The sequence below is a fragment of the Diabrotica virgifera genome, chromosome 7, assembly GCF_917563875.1.
Source record: "Diabrotica virgifera virgifera chromosome 7, PGI_DIABVI_V3a".
Classification (NCBI taxonomy): domain Eukaryota; kingdom Metazoa; phylum Arthropoda; class Insecta; order Coleoptera; family Chrysomelidae; genus Diabrotica; species Diabrotica virgifera.
In genome coordinates this window covers 200,004,633-200,022,100 of record NC_065449.1, presented here as the reverse complement: position 1 = coordinate 200,022,100, position 17,468 = coordinate 200,004,633, and the positions used below count along the sequence as shown (strand labels likewise).

Below are 17,468 nucleotides of genomic sequence, written 5' to 3'. Positions count from 1 at the left end.
TTTTATTAATAATTTTAGGAAAAAAAGTTACTCTTCATAAAAATTTGTGCATGGTCTAAACCTCAAGATTCAACCATCAGTTATTCAAGTTTGTTAATTTTATACGAGGTGTGTCGAATAATATACATTTTCAATTTCTAAATTCTTTCTAAATTCATATTATTTGACACACCTCGTATAAAATTAACAAACTTGGATAACTGATGGTTGCATCTGGAGGTTTAGACCATACACAGATTTTTATGAAGAATAACTTTTTTTCGTAAAATTATTAATAAAAGAGTTATTACATGTCTAATTAATAAAAATGATGATCGGAATCGGTAATTTAGGAAAATTTCAGAAATTTTTTTTTCACGTAGAAGGCTGTTATTGCATATTTGAATATGGTTTTTAATTACAAATAACTTTTCATAATAAAATTTTTTGATTTTTGAAATATAAAGGTAGTTTGCTCTTGAGCAAAATTCATATTTTTTGACATACCTCGTATACTGTTGACAAAATTTGATATCTGATGATTGCATCTTAGGTTTTAGACTATGCAGAGTACTTTATAAAGAATGACTTTTTTTCGTAAAATTGATATTAAAAAAGTTTCCCATATGGTTCCAAGTTACGCAGACACCCTGTATATTAAAAGAAAAAATAATAGAAAAAAAAATATAATAATTAAAAAAATATAATAAAAAAATATGTAGATAAAAATGAATGACGAACTTGGACAGTCCATAGTAAAAAGCTTTCGAATGAAGTAGAGGGCTAAAGAAGAAAAGAAGAATGTTGCAGTTTTTACTGTGGAACTCTGAGAGATCCTTTAGAAAAAATAAATAAAAAAAAAATATAATATAAAAAATTATTAAAAAATAAATACAAAAATAAATATTTATTAGTAGAATTGTTTATTAGAGATTAATATTAGTATTAGTTTTAGGATAAGATACGAAAAAATGACTAATAACATAAAAACATAAAAAAAAGTAAAATTGGCGAATGGATTTAGTGTTCGCAGTCATATAAACCCAAATAAACAACAAATATATGAGGCAACAAAAAGTCAGGATATTCATATAGAGGCCGCTACTAACGTACTCAGACATGTTATGTTAACCATATAGATAAAAAACATTTCATTTCAATTCGAGCTACTACAAGTTTTCCTGACAAGAGTTGAATAACTCGAAACACGTGTAAAACACGTCCAATTGAAAAAAATTCCATCGCATACTTTCATTTTAACGTCTTAACGCTACATAAGAAGTGCAAAAGATAGTGTTTTGCAAGGGTAAACTGTAGTTATACAGGGTGTCCCGAAAAGATTGGTCATAAATTATACCACACATTCTGGGGTCAAAAAGAGTTCGGTTGAACCTAACTTACCTTAGTACAAATGTGCTCATAAAAAAGTTACAGCCCTTTGAAATTACAAAATGAAAATCGATTTTTTCAATATATCGAAAACTATTAGAGATTTTTATTGAAAATGGGCATGTATCATTCTTATGGCAGGAACATCTTAAAACAAAATTATAGTAAAATTTGTCCACCCCATAAAATTTTATCGGGGTTTTGTTCCATTAAACCCCCCCCTCCAAACTTTTGTGTACCTTTCAATTAATTCACTATTGTGGTACCATTAGTTAAACACAACGTTTTTAAAACTTTTTTGCCTCTTAGTATTTTTTAGATAAGCCAGTTTTTAGCGAGATGCGTTTTTTGTTTTAATATATTTATCTAAAAATTTTATGGGGGTTTTGTTGCTTTAAACACCCCAAATGTTTGTGTACTTTCCAATTACGCTATTATTGTGGTACCATTAGTTAAACACAGTGTTTTTAAAACTTTTTTGCCTCTTAGTCTTTTTTTGATAAATCCCCTTTTATTGAGATGTGGCTTCTTTTTCAAAATATACCTAAAAATGTAAGTTCTAAATAAATTTTCAGATTATTAGCAGGTGTCTATAATCATACTTAACCATATGTACAAATATGTGGTGGATTCGACAAATATTCAAAATATCTCGATAAAAACTGGCTTATCAAAAAAGTACTAGGAGGGAAAAAAGTTTTAGAAACATTGTGTTTAACTAATGGTGCCACAATAATAATTTAATTGGAACGTACATAAAAGTTTGGGGGATTTAAGGGAACAAACCCCCATAAAATTTTTATGGGGTGCACAAATTTCACTTTAATTTTTTTTAAGATATTGCTGCCATAAAAATTCCTCATGTCCATTTTCAATAAAAAATCTCTAAAGGTAGACTTCCGCACCAAGCGACCGAGACAGGAGACCGCGACAGGCGACAGATAGGCGAGGTCTCCCCACGACTGCTCTCAATGCAATTATATCAGGGTAGTTCTGCAGCCCGCGACCGAGACCAGCGACCAACTATCGTCTAATCGCGACCTATCTGTCGCCTGTCGCGGTCTCCTGTCTCGGTCGCTTGGTGCGGAAGTCTACCTTAAGAGTTTTCGATATATCAAAAAAAAGAATGTGTGTGTACTTTGTACGCACGTAAGAAGTTATACTTCTATTCTAATATAATTTCAACGAAATAAATATACCTACTTAACAGTTAAAATACAAAAAATTAACAATAATTACCAAAAATGAACCAAAACTTAACAATGCCAAATATTAAGAAAAAAAGAAAAAAATATGAATCGTCCGGGATTTGAACCTTAATCTCGTGATTTTTTGATCTCTGGTCCAATGCTCTACCAACAAGGCCATCAAGCCGCATGCAACTTACCTTTCAGATATACATAATTATACATCACGGTGACAAGTGAAATATAAAAATAGATGTTTTATTATTTTACGCCCAAGGAAGACAAATCCAAAGACACAAAATTATAATAAAAAAACCTTTTAAACCACCTTTTTCAAATTGCCCAAGTTGTATTATTAATATTAATGTTAATAAATGAAATATAAATATTTTGACGTTTCACAATTTGAAAATTCACTTTTAACTGCAATGCCTTAAAATTTTTAAAGCACTAGTGCCTTAAAGTAGCATTTTTAACGCTCCTATGGAGTCCTAAAAATTGCATTTTTAACACGTTTGTAGAAAAATATATTTAAAAACACTAATATATTCTTTCCACACCTTTTCTGGACTGATACATACATAAATTAAAACATTTTGAAGTATAACTTCAAAAATATAATATGAAAATTATTTAAAAAGGCAGTATAACTATTAACTAACCTTTGTTGTTTCTCTTCCCACAAATTTTAAAACGCAACAACCATACATAACCAAACCGTCAACCGTCCAAACCACAGCTGCGCTACAGCTGCCATATTGGATAATTTTTGACATGTCATTTGAACATCCAATCAGAACAAAGTTATATTGCGCATGCGCCGGGATCGTAGGTTTTTAACATATAAAAATTCACCTTCGTAGCTTGCGTAAAGCAGTATAACTTCAAAAAGTCGATTTTCATTTTGTAACTTCAAAGGGCTGTAACTTTTTTTGTGTGCACTATTTTATATAGGTAAGTGAGGTTCAATCAACCTATTTTATCCACAGAATCTGTAGTATAATTTATGACAATATTTTCGGGATACCCTGTATTTTTGGAATAAAAGGTTATTCCTAACAACTTCCAATAGCTTTATTGTTAAGGTACTCGGTTTATTGATAAGTTTTGGGGCGCTGGGTGCTCCATCCTCCTAATATACTTGGAATAATAGAATAGAGCACGATTTCCATTTTTATTGCATGTGGCCATACAATTGGAGGAAAAATTATATTTAAGAATATACAATGTTTTGATAATTAACATAAATATAAAATAGAAGGGAACTACAAAAATAGCTTGGTGTTAATAATAAAATAACGTAAACATTTCCAAAACATACAATTTCGGTTTTTATAGATTCCATATAATCCAAAATTGTTCAAAAATCCAATAATATTGATAACAAAAACACTACACAAAAATCGTTCAATGTTTGGATAATGTCTGTATGCATTACTTTTAATTTTAGGATTCCAAAATTGGAATATATCAAAAGATGTGGAGGTTCATGGAAAATAGAAACCCACCAGCTTTCGTAAAATCTTACGAGGATGGAGTACAGGTATGTCTATATTTAAAATGTCTATATTTAATAACTATAAACTAAATCAGAGCAGTAATTTGAACAGCTCTTATAGTGCAGTCACTGAAGGTTTTCACCTCCGATTTCGTTGAACCTCCATCGATTTTCATGAAAATTGGTGTGTAATTAGAGGATACCTCAAGGAACAAAGGTGACATGATGCCAATTTGCGCTTTTACCCTGGGGGTGGATGCCACCCCTTCTCGGGGGTGAAACTTATTTTATTAAAAATAATACCATAAGTCGATAGAGGGACAAATTATAAGCAAAATTTGTTATATAAAGTTATTAAAATAAATCAACACTTTTTGAGTTATTAAAGACCAAAGATTTTATTTTTTGGTAAAAAATGTATGTTTTAAATCGGTTTTTCACGTATAAATCAAAAACTATAAGCTTTTATAAAAAAGTTATTATTACTGAAATTGAAGATAATAAAAAATTGAATACACTCCTCACATAAAGAACTAAACTAATGTTAGTTCAAAGTGAGTTATGAGCAATTGAATGTGTATTTTTTTCGACGAGTACCAAAATCTAAGTATTCAAGCTTAAATAACGGGAAAACAATGCAATGTATAAAATATTCCTGCTAAACATTTGCCAAAGTACTTCAGAATACCTATTTAATGAGCTTCAGAACAAGGTAATAGCGTCAAAATTAAGCAAGTTATAATGAAAATAAAAGAACCGTTTCGAATTTTTTTGGGAAAAAGTGAAAATTAAAACATACGCCATTTCCACAAAAATTAAAATTTATAGTAATCCTTAAAAAAACTTATTTTTATTAGCATAAGTAATGTTTTCGATAATTTTGACCGGTTTAGAATGCACATTTTTGAAAAAAAAAATTTAAAAAATCATGATTTTTAAAATTATTGTAATTCTCATATTCTTTTGATAATAACTCCAAAAATACTCAATATCCGCAACAAATTATATATAACCAAATTTTTGATTTTTCTATACCAAATATTTTACCTGTTTTACTATTTCTATAGGGTAAAAAATAACCGAGATAGAAACGTTTAAATCTTAAATTTTCCTGTGGGAACCGTGCAACCGGGGTCATTGAACCTTTATTTTTTTAAAAAGTAAGGGGTTTAAAAGATTAGGTTCAACGTGCTTAAATAGCACTTGGAATTAACTTTCTAACAGTTTTTAGATGAATCTGTTATCGTAAACAGAACGGAGTTATTAAAAAAAACAATAACATTTTTTGGAAAAATTTTTAAAAGATAAATTTTGAAAAAATTTTGGTGCATAAATTTTAACGCTATCAACATATTCGGGGGCTCATTAAATAGATATTTTTAAGTACTTTGACAAATGTTTAATAAGTTTATGTTATAAAATTCGTCAATTTCCCATTATTTCAGCTTGAATATTTAGAGTTTTTTACTCGCCGAAAAAAAATATATTCAATTACCTATAACTCACTTTTAGTTAAGATAAAAAGGTTTTTGTAGTAAGCGGTTTATTTCATTTTTTATTAGCTTCAATTTTGATAATTATAACTTTTTTGTAAAAACTTACACTTTTTGAGTTATTGATGAAAAATTGGTTAAAAACATGCATTTTTCTCAAGAAAAATTAAAATCTTTGATCTTTAATAACTCAAAAAGTTTTGATTTATTTTAATAACTTTATATAACAAATTTTGCTTGAAATTTGTCCCTCTATCGAAATATGGGGTTATTTTTAATAAAATAATTTTCACCTCCGAGAAGGGGTGATATCCACCCCTAGGGTAAAAGCGCAAGTTGGCACCATGTCACCTTTGTTCCTTGAGATATCCTCTAACCACTCACCAATTTTCATGCAAATCGATGGAGGTTCAACGAAATCGGAGGTAATAGCTCATATCCACCTTCAGTGACTCCACTATTAGAATTATATGTAGAGCTGCTTCTTCTTATAAAGATTAAATACAATATTATTGAAATACTGTTTTATAAACATTTTTAAAAAATGAACAAATTATAGCATAGCAAATATTGAAATTATTAACTGATATGTTTATATGGTATTAACCATAGTTTGGTTGTAATGACAATTTACGGTTATTAGACATTTACTACGGTTGTCTAGTTCGACTGTGGTGGGGGAGACTTAAATGTTTGACTTACGTCACAAGAGTACACAATACACACGCCCATACTTTTAAATGATTTCCGATCATTGAATGTGTATTATTGTGTATGTATGTGTATTATTTGTGGTATTATTTATCTTTTATATCCTAATAGTTAACTTTATATTTTTGTATTTGAAATTTTAGTGTTGTTTCCCGTAAAAACTTATTTTGAATTATCCTTGAAAAGTTATTTATTATTATAATTGTACATCGTACCTCTTGTAGAAGCTTAAATAAGAATATATATTTGTAAGGTAGGTTAAAACGTTTAAATTTCATTATGTAGGCCCTTGTACCTTAAATAATAATATTTTTGATGAAATTTTAGAATGCCAGATTCACTATAAGCGACAAATCTTCAGTGTAGAATGGAGATTGAAGTTCTATATTTCTGTAAATCTTACATTAACCGTTAGATAAACAAGAACAATAAATTGGTCTTGATTAATTTTAAGTACCAATAGACCAGGGCGCATATGTAAAAATATTAGTACATTTGGACGTTGAGAGGTGACTCAAATTTTTTTTGCAGAAATTGCTTAAAAATAAAGATCGGTTCAATAGATTTTGCAAAATAAATTTCGCAATCCAGCTTTCGCAAAAAAAAATTCATTTTTTCAAAATGTTACAGAACTGAAAATAAAGCAGATAGCAAGTTGATTTTTTTTTTATTATAGAAATGCACTGTACCTTTCATTTGCAATTTTGCAGAATTAAAATCGATTAACACCACGGCGTCAGGAATTTTATTAAATAAACATTAATTATTGGTGCTACGCGCAGGACAGCGGATAGTTTGCTCTGATTGGTCATTCCAATGGCCTTTGATAATGATTGATACATTTTAATTTTTATTACATTTCGATGTAAATAAATAAATTTGTTTATTGCAAAATAAAAACACATACTCTATCCTTTGAAATAACACTTTTATTAGCAAAAACTTTCTTTGTTCATATATTTTAACTTAGAGAATAAAAGTTTATTATTTTTAAATATATGCAATTGTTTAAACAATATTTCACAAACAATAATAAAATTAGTTTGATTGTTGTGGAATTAAAATATTAAAATACAACAAAATATAGAGTAAGAAAATAATATATTAGATAAAGATTGGAAGAAATTTTGGTGGAAATCAACTTGTGTGAATCGAACACCGCTGTCCTGCGCGTAGCACCAAAAATTAATGTTTATTTAAAAAATTTCCTGACGCCGTGGTAATTAATCGATTTTAATTTTGCAAATTGCAAATGAAAGGTACAGTACACTTTTATAAGCAAAAAAATTTCAACTAGCCATCTGCTTTATTTTCGGTCCTGTAACATTTTGAAAAAATAATTTTTTTTTGCAAAAGCTGGATTGCGAAATTTATTTTGCGAAATCTATTGAACCGATCTTAATAAAATTTACAGTATTGTTTTACTATATCATAAAGTTTTTCTGGGTGAAATATGAAGGTCCTAAGTGTAGCATAAATGGTTGAGAAACGTAAAATGCCAATACTTGATTTTGTATGTTTTTTTCGCAATTATTGCTATTTTGCAACTAGGGTGACTACTTTTTAAATTTTTAACCAATTCTATATTGTAGGAAATTTAATTACGCAACTTTTATGTTAGTACAACTTTTCTCGGAAATAAATACTTTTAAAGTTATAATCAAGAAACGAAGAATAAAATCGAATTTTTCCTTCATTTTTTGCCATTTTGATTATTTAAACAATGTTCCGGACCTTTTTGAGAGGGAGGATAACTCAAATATTATTATTTGATTTATTTTCAAGCAATTTCTGCAAAAAAATTTGAGTCGCCTCTCAACGTCCATCTCAAAACAGATGCGCCCTGGACTACAAACCACCCAAATATCAACAGTTCTTCATACCTAATTAGGTATTATAATCCACTAACATCTTTATTTCATAACTATTTTTACTATTTTGCATATATCAAAGACATAAAAATACCGATTAATCATATTACGATTCATATTACTGTAATCTCTTGACGTAATCGCGGGTTTAATGTTCATTGGTTAGTCGATGTAGGCAACCGTAGTAAATGTCTAAGAACCGTGATGACAATTATTACATTTTTACCTCAAAAATACTTGACGTTTCTATTTCCACTCCGGAAGTCGTTTTTATTTCTTATGATCAAAATTAACGCACCACCTTAAAAATGGGACTTTTTTGATGTCTCGTATTTCCTAAACCTGTCGGCCGATTTGAGTGATTTTTTTAGTAGTTTATTGCTTTGTTCTTCAGGAATATTGATGTAATAATATTATTGCTAAACAGGTAAGTGTCATTGTATACCGGGTGCAAAAATGATAGTGTGTTTTTTCTTCAAAGTTTGGAACACCTTGTGGAATATTCTAGCGTATATAAAATATTGTAATTAAAACTCAACTATAGTCTTAGGCTTTCTTAACAATTTACTTTTTGATTCATTCGCTTATACAGGGTGTCCAGAAACTCTACCGACAAACGAAGACAGGAGATTTTTTAGATAATTTTAAGATAATTTAATCCAATTCACCTAGTCCGAAAATGCTTCCTAAGGGAGCTGGAGCTCTTTGAAGATGGCGTCATGTAATTAGTTTTTCTTAAATAACTCCAGAACGCTTCTATTTAGAAGAACGAAAATTGGTATGCATATTTACTTTCCAGAAATAAATCCATTCCATCTATTATGAATTTCTAGTACCGGTCATAGGCGTCCGTTTTGGGTAGGGCAACGGTTATTTTATCGCATAACTTTTTTGTCTTTAACTTTTAAGCATTTTTGTCACTGGTTTATTAAATTGTGAGGTATTCTAGTACTAAAAGGTACTATTGCTTTAAGTCGGTAGGACACACCGTTTTCTAGAAAAATGGATTTGAAAGTTTTTCGTTTTGGGAATTTGAAAAAAATGGAAAAAAATTTTCAAAAAAAAACGATGTATTTTACTAACTTAAAGCAAGAGTAACTTTTAGTACTCGAATACCTCATAATTTAATAATCTAATGTCAAAAATGCTTAAAAATTAAGGACAAAAAAGTTACGCTATAAAATAACTGTTGACCTACCCAAAACGGACGCCTATGACTGGTACTAGAAATTCGCAATTAATGAAATCGATTTATCTCTGGAATATAAATAAATGTACCAGTTTTCGTCTTTCTAAAAAGGTTTTTTTGGAAATTTTTTTTTTGAAATTTACAGAACGAAAAATTTTCAAATCGATTTTTCTAGAAAACGGTGTGTCCTACCGACTTAAAACAAGAGTAACTTTTATCACTAGAATACCTCACAATTTAATAATGAAGTGTCAAAAATGCTTAAAAATTAAAGACAAAAAAGTTATGCGATAAAATAACCGTTGCCCTGCCCAAAACGGACGCCTATGATCGGTACTAAAAATTCGCAAAAGATGAAATAGATTTATCTCTGGAAGATAAATACGCGTACCAGTTCTTGTTTTTCTAAATAGAAGCGTTCTGGAAGTATTTAAGAAAAACTCATTACAAGACGCCATCTTCAAAGAGCTTTAGCTCCCTTAGGAAGCATTTTCGGACTAAGTGAATAGGGTTAAATTGTCTTAGAATTATTTGCAGAATCTTCTGTCTTCGTTTGTCGGTAGAGTTTCTGGACACCCTGTATATGATAATAAAAAAGATAGATACTTTAACAACTAGCCATCTTGTTCATCAATACAGGGTGTTTCTAAATAAGTGAGACAAACTTCAACAAAGTAAGACTAAGAAGTAATTCGGCATGAAAAAATAATAACCTTTTGCTCTATAAACATAAATCTACAAATGCTCCGTTTCGGAGATACGGGATGTTGAATTTTTTCTTACAAACTGACGTTTTATTTATTGATCTAAAATCGGTTGAGATATGCAAATGAAATTTGGTAGGTTTTAAGAGGTAGTTATTGCTCATTTTTTACATGCAATTAAGAATTTTATATTCACCATTGGCGTGCATACGGGATGTATCTAAAATATTTATACCCGTATGCACGCCAATGGTGAGTATAAAATTTTTAATTGCATGTCAAAAATGCAACATAAGTACCTCTTAAAACCTACCAAATTTCATTTGCATATCGCAACTGGTTTTAGAGCAATAAATAAATCGTCAGTTTGTAAGAAAAAATTCAACATCCCGTATCTCGGAAACAAAGCATTTGTGGACCTATGTTTATAAAGCAAATGGTCATTATTTTTCCATGCAGAATTATCCCTTAGAGTTTGTCGCACTTATTTAGAAACACCCTGTATTGATGAATAACATGGCTAGTTGTTAAAGTACCTAACTTTTTCATTATCACACATAAGCGAATGAGTCAAAAAGCAAAATGTTAAGAAAGCCTAAGGCTATAGTTGAGTTTTAATTACAATATTTTATATACGCTAGAATATTCCACAGGGTGTTTCAAACTTTGAGAAAAAAACACACTATCATTTTTACACCCGGTATACAATGATACTTACCTGTTTAGCAATAATATTATTACATCGATATTCTTGAATAATAAATCTATAATATACTAAAAAAATTACTCAAATCGGATAACAGGTTTAGAAAATACGAGACATCAAAAATGTCCCATTTTTAAGGTGGTGCGTTAATTTTGATTCTTAGTGTATATTAAATTCTGTCTATTTGTGAAATAATTCTATTAGGGCAGTCAACGAGGGTATTTTGCTTCGAATTCCATCCTACTACCTACTTCGATTTACTTGATACTTTTACAGTAAGTAGGGAATAGCTCAAGAAACAAATTCTACCCTATGTCGATGTGCGCTTTTATCTTGGGGGTGGTTCCCACCCCTTCTCGGGGGTGAAAAATGTTTTGGGTAAAATAGCCACGAAATAGGCTAGATAACCTAATTTTAAGCAAAAACTGTTCTATAATTATTTTTTGAAAACTCATACTTTTTGAGTTATTCGTGGTTGAAAATTGGCCATTTTCATTGAAAAATTACACCTTTTCGGACGGATTTTTGCGAATACCTTAGAAACTAAGCATCTAACAAAAAAAAGATTTAATATACTTCTGCAGTTTATAAAAAAAAAACAAAGAGATTCGTTCCTTCATAAATCTTCTAGTTAAAATACAAAGAGGGATATGGTAGGTAAGAAGAGTTTGTTTTTTTGCTGCATGCTCAAATCGGTGCATTCAACTTGAAATAACAGAGAAACGGTCCATTTTAGGTGTATAATGATACTAATAACTTTTATAGTGCTTGAAAAGACCTTTAAAATGAGCAATACTAAATGTCGATTTCATTCAAACTAAGCGAGATATTCTGCAAAAAAATAAGATGAAATTATAGAGCGCACATTTAATTTTTTTTTTAAATCTTCCTTTTTCTCCATGTAACTCGAAAATGATAAGAGATACGAAAAAAGATACCAAACAAAAATGTAGGGTTTTTTCAGATACAATTTTTTTTTTCATTACTGTATCTCTTCATTCAAGTTACAAGGAGAAAGAGAAGATTTTTAAGAAAATTTAAAAATGCGCTTTATAGTTTGATCTTTTCTTTTTTCAAAAACCATTTATTTTAAACCCGTCCACCTTTTTGAACATAGAAATAATACTATAATAAAAGGTATTGTAGAAGGAAAACGATGCATTATATTTTGGTGGATGGGGGTTAAAATTATTTCTCATTTTTTCTTAAAATACATTAGTTATCAATTTTATTTGCAGCGTATATCGCTTAGTTTTAACGTAATGGACCTCAAATATAGCTCATTTTAAAGGTCTTTTCAAGTACTACAAAAGGTATTAGTGGCATTGTACACCTAAAATCGACCGTTTCACTGTTATTTCAAGTTGAATACACCATTTTAAGAATGGACCAAAAAACAAAATATTTTCACCTACCATATCTCTTTTTGTATTATAACTAGAAGATTTATTAAGGCAGGTGTCTCTTTGTTTTCTTGTAACTTACAAAAATGTTTGATGTAGTTTTTTTGGTTAGGTGCATAGTTTTTAAGGTATTCGCAAAAAAACGTTCGAAAAGGTGTTATGTTTCAATGAAAGTGGTTAGTCTTCAACCACGACTAAGTAACTCAAAAAGTATTGAGTTTTCAAAAAAAAAATCATAGGACAGTTTTTTCTTAGAATTAGGTTATCTAGCGAATTACGTGGTAATTTTAATCAAAAAAATTTCCACCCCTGAGACGAGGTGGGAACCACCCCCAAGATAAAAGCACACATCGGCATAGGATAGACTTTGAATTAGGAGATAAGTAGAAGCTAGGCCCAAAATTTCATTAAAATCAATTCGAAAATTCAATTTAATTATTTATTAAGATCATGGATTCAGCCGTTGATGTAATTGTGAATGAAATATCAATTATTAACATCCTAAGATATGCCGTCAAAAAGACGGTTTTTGACTACCAATATGGAAAATCCTCAAAGATTATTAGGTACTCTGTGATTAAAACCGATGATATTTTGCTCTAAATTAAAATGATAAAATAAATTATTCATTAAGTAATATAATTATTTGGATTATCGGCAGAGTTTTATTGACCCTATAAATAATATGGTTGCTGTTCAAAAGTTTAATGTTATATTTTCAGGGAATAAGATACAGAGTTGGGTAATCATTTTCCAATCTAGGGGTTTTTATGCATGTCACAAAACAAACCAAAATCATAATTTTAAATAGCTAGAAATTGTCGTACTAAAAATATGGTCTTCATTTTGCAAATAAAAGTATTCAAAAATTCAAGACTGATTAAGTTTATCAGTATTTTTTTTTTAATTCAATTCAGTTAAATACATATAATTTATATATAAGTTATATATTTTGTTTTTCAGAGGGTGTTAGAAGGCGACTACGCCTTTCTCATGGAATCAACTATGTTAGATTATGCAGTTCAAAGGGACTGCAACTTAACTCAAATAGGAGGTTTGTTGGACTCCAAAGGATATGGTATTGCTACCCCAAAGGGTAGTCCTTGGAGGGACAAAATATCGCTAGCTATTCTCGAACTTCAAGAGAAAGGTGTGATACAAATTTTGTATGACAAATGGTGGAAGAATACGGGAGACGTGTGCACCCGAGATGATAAGAGTAAAGAATCGAAAGCTAATGCCTTAGGTGTAGAGAATATAGGTAAATGCTGTTCATTAGTGATTGTATTTATTTAGGTTTTGTTCAAATTAGAACGACCGAACATTTAACACTATCAGAACGTTCGACGATGATTAAATGACCTTATAGTCTAGCAACCGGAAGGGTGGAGTATTTACTTTTATGTCCCCTCGGTATCTTGACGTTTTTTATGTTTTTGGTGCGGAGATTCGGTTTTTCGAGGCCTTATCATTCGCCTCCTTTATTCAACCTTTGAACGGCCTCCTTTATTCAGATGGACTTACCCAAATTTTTTTCATGTACTTTGACCCGTAGAATACGAATTTTTTGGGTAACAGTTGATCCGGATGTCGATAAGATTGTTATAGACAAAGAGTTTGAGGAATTACATAACAGCGATTTCTCGCAAAACACAACATTTTTTTGTATTTTTTGGGTCATTCTAAGCAAAAAATGTTCTGACAAGTTTTTTCGTAGGATGCATAGTTTTCGAGATAAACGCGGTTAAACTTAAAAAAAAATCGAAAATTTGCAATTTTTGAACCCGAATAACTTGATTTAAAAATAAAATAGCAATTCTGCTTCCCGCATTTGAAAGTTCAAGTCAAGTTATATCGGTTTTAATTATTTGCATTGCTAAAAATTTATTTTTTTATTGTTAAACAAAGCTATAAACACCTAGTGCGTGAGTGATATTTTCAATGATTTCTCATTTAAAATCGAACGAGTAGGTAGAGTAGGTACAAGTGCAAGCGAGGCAATATCTACGTAGCATGCGTTGAAACGCAGGTATTAGGCACGGGAAACACTGTGTGTTTATAGCTTTGTTTAACAATAAAAAAAATAAATTTTTAGCAATGCAAATAATCAAAACCGATATAATTTGACTTAAACTTTCAAATTCGGCAAGCAGAGTTGCTATTTTATTTTTAAATCAAAAGTTATTCGGGTTCAAAAATTGCAAATTTTCGATTTTTTTAAGTTTAACCGCGTTTATCTCGAAAACTATGCATCCTACGAATAAACTTGTAAGAAAATTTTTTGCTTAGAATGACCCAAAAAATACAAAAAAAAATTATTTTGCGAGAAATCGCTGTTTTATAATTCCTCATGTTCTTTGTTTATAACAATCTTATCGACATCCGGATCAACTGTTACCCAAAAAATTTGTGTTCTACGGGTCAAAATACATAGAAAAATTTGGGCAAGTCAGGGTACCCCCTCTGGCGACAAGACTATTATCTTGATATCGATCTATTGTTTCAATGGAAACGATATCGATAATATTGATACTGATTCGACTGGAGTATCGCAAAAAGTGCTATGTAAATGTAATATTCTAACCTAATGTGTATTGGCTATTGATTAAAAAACCGACTACCGGTTTTTGAAATAACCGGTTTTTGACTGGTTATAACCGTTAAACCATAAGTAAAAACACGGTATAATCGAAAACCGGTGTTTGTCAACAACCACCATCTTACTAGGTATCACACATAATAATTTTTAGTTATGAGAAGAATGCATTTTAGAGGAAAATGTAGAGATAAAATTCATATAACGCAAAAATAAATGTAGTCGTTTCATAAGGGGATAAAATATAAATTTAAATAAATAAATAAATAATGATGTCAAAACACATAATTTTAGATATATATTTTTATTTCGCTCCACAAGAAGATTTTGCTTTACCTCCTGTGTTGTTTACCTCATATTTTAGACTGCACGTACTTACTGTTTTATTACTTCATTCATTTGTATTTCTTTGTAATGATAGCTTAATTTAAATATCTATAAATAATTTTTGAATGGATGAAATAAAAATGCAACTTGCATACTGGATTTTCTTTATTTGTATGTAACGTGGAAATAGACAAACGTAAACTCGAAAATTACAGACCAATAAGCATGTTACCACATCTGTACAAACTGATTACAAAATAGCTACCAACAGACTATAGTCCAAGTAATGAAGCTTTAAATATGACAACACCTCGAAATTTTTACAGAATGGATCGATTTGCTTTAAAATTTAAGAATAAGTAGTGAATAGTCCAAGGATCAAAATCTATATGATGCCGAAAGGCGCTTTTACCATGGGGGTGGTTACCACCCCATCACGGGGGTGGAAATTTTTTATTATATTTTGACCGCAAAAGTTAGTAAAAACATTAATTCTAAGCAAAAAACGGTCCATAAATTTTTTTGATAAAATTAATAGTTTTCGATTTATTCGCTATCGAATGTGCTAGTTTTACATCGAAAAAATCAATGTTTTTAATAAGTTTTCTGCTAATAACTCCAAAAGTTTCGTTTAAAAAAAAAACAACTTTACTTAACAAAAATGTACCTTTTAAAAAAATTGACAAAACCGTTTTTTTTATTTTCTTTAAGAGCAATAGTAATCGAGCTATACTTTATTATATGTTAGCTCTTCTTCGTCAAATGCTAAATATTGTAGTTTCAAAGTCAAAAACGGTAAAATTGTGCATTTTTCGAGGATAACTTGTTTAAACTAATTTAAAGTATTTAAAAATATCTATCTCCAGAAATAAAAAAATAGTCCCTAGCTAAAAAATTAAGTGACTTATAGTGAAAAGAATGCCAGTCCCTATTTTTTTTTTTTTTTTTTTCAGCGAAAAAGTGATCAGAAGCAATCTCCTAATCACCACCCTAATTAAAATTAGTCATTGAACTTATTTGGTCTTCTTTATTTATGTATTATTAATACGTTCTAGAAGTTTCACCGGCTTAGAATGATTAGTTGTAAAAAAAATGGAGCTAAAAGCGAATAACGAATTTTTGTAGTTTGGAAAAAAATGGCTTTTTCTTCAGAATAGAAAGATTAGGATCAGAGATACGAAAAAATGTTTAAATATGAAACTGTAGCTTATTTAATTCCCAAGAACATAGTTTGCAAAACATTATTCTACGGCAACAATTAAGTGAGCTATTGACAATTAAATCTTGTAATAACAAGCAAAAACCACCTTTACCAACCCTTTCAAAGTCACCTCTTTTTGCGACTCAGGATTTTAAAAAGATTTAATATTAATAGCCTTATATATCTTGTAAAAACCTACAAAATTATTTTTTCTCAAACTTTCTAAGATAAAAAATAAAAAAGTTACGGTTGAAAAATCAATATATGTATTTTTTAGAAAAAAAAAAGGAGAAATCCAATTGGAAGCATAATAATGTAAGTTAGCGGTGTTTTCAGTTATTGGCCTTACCCATTCTTCTTTATTTATGTATTATTAATAGATTCTAGAAGTTTGACTGGCTTAGAATGATTATCTTGTAAAAATCTGGTGTTTAAAGCGAATAACGAATTTTTGTAATTTGGTAAAAATGCTTTCTCTTCAGAATAGAAAGATTACCATCAGAGATGCGAAAAAATGATTAAATATTGAATTGTGGGTTATTTAATTCTCAATAATTTGGGTTGAAAAATTTTTGCTACGGCAAAAATTGAGTGAATTGTTAATGAGTATACCATCGAAAAACATTGATTTTTTAGATATAAAACTAACACTTTCGATAGCGCATAAATCGAAAATTATTAATTTTATCAAAAAAATGTATAGAACATTTTTTGCTTAGAATGAATGTTTTTATCAACTTTTGCAGTCAAAATATAATCAAAAATCTCCACCCCCGAGATGGGGTGGTAACCACCCCCATGGTAAAAGCGCCTTTCGGCATCATATAGATTTTGATCCATGGAGTATCCACTACTTATTCTCAAATTTTTAAGCAAATCGATCCATTCTGTAAAAATTCCGAGGTAAAAAGCTTCGGTTCCTGGACTACTATCAGCTAAGCTCGACAGTTACCAGCGTAGTAATAATTATTATTAGGAATGGGAAAAACATACCGGTTATAACCGAAAACCGGTTTTTTTAATTCGTAACAACCGGTTTTACCGGTTGTTTTTTTGTCCCGGTTATAACCGGTTTTTTCTTTTTAAAGTAATAACCGGTGAAAAACCGAACATCACTTTTAGGAATATCCCAATTGACAACGCAAGACAAGCCGCCGCCGTCTACAATGAGCGACGAATCGGAGTTACCAGATTGGGGTACTTGTACTTTAGCT

The 17,468-nt window shown here is 29.9% G+C and overlaps 1 protein-coding gene across 1 annotated transcript in view; it reads left to right on the top strand.

Moving 5' to 3' along the window:
- Positions 1 to 17,468, top strand: part of LOC114327119 (glutamate receptor ionotropic, kainate 2-like) — a 158,593-nt gene that overhangs the window by 97,493 nt on the left and 43,632 nt on the right. Inside the window, exons 7-8 of the mRNA XM_050657069.1 lie at positions 4,006 to 4,098; positions 13,094 to 13,391. Of these exons, the coding sequence (XP_050513026.1) occupies positions 4,006 to 4,098; positions 13,094 to 13,391 (391 nt within the window). The remainder of the gene's footprint in view (positions 1 to 4,005; positions 4,099 to 13,093; positions 13,392 to 17,468) is intronic.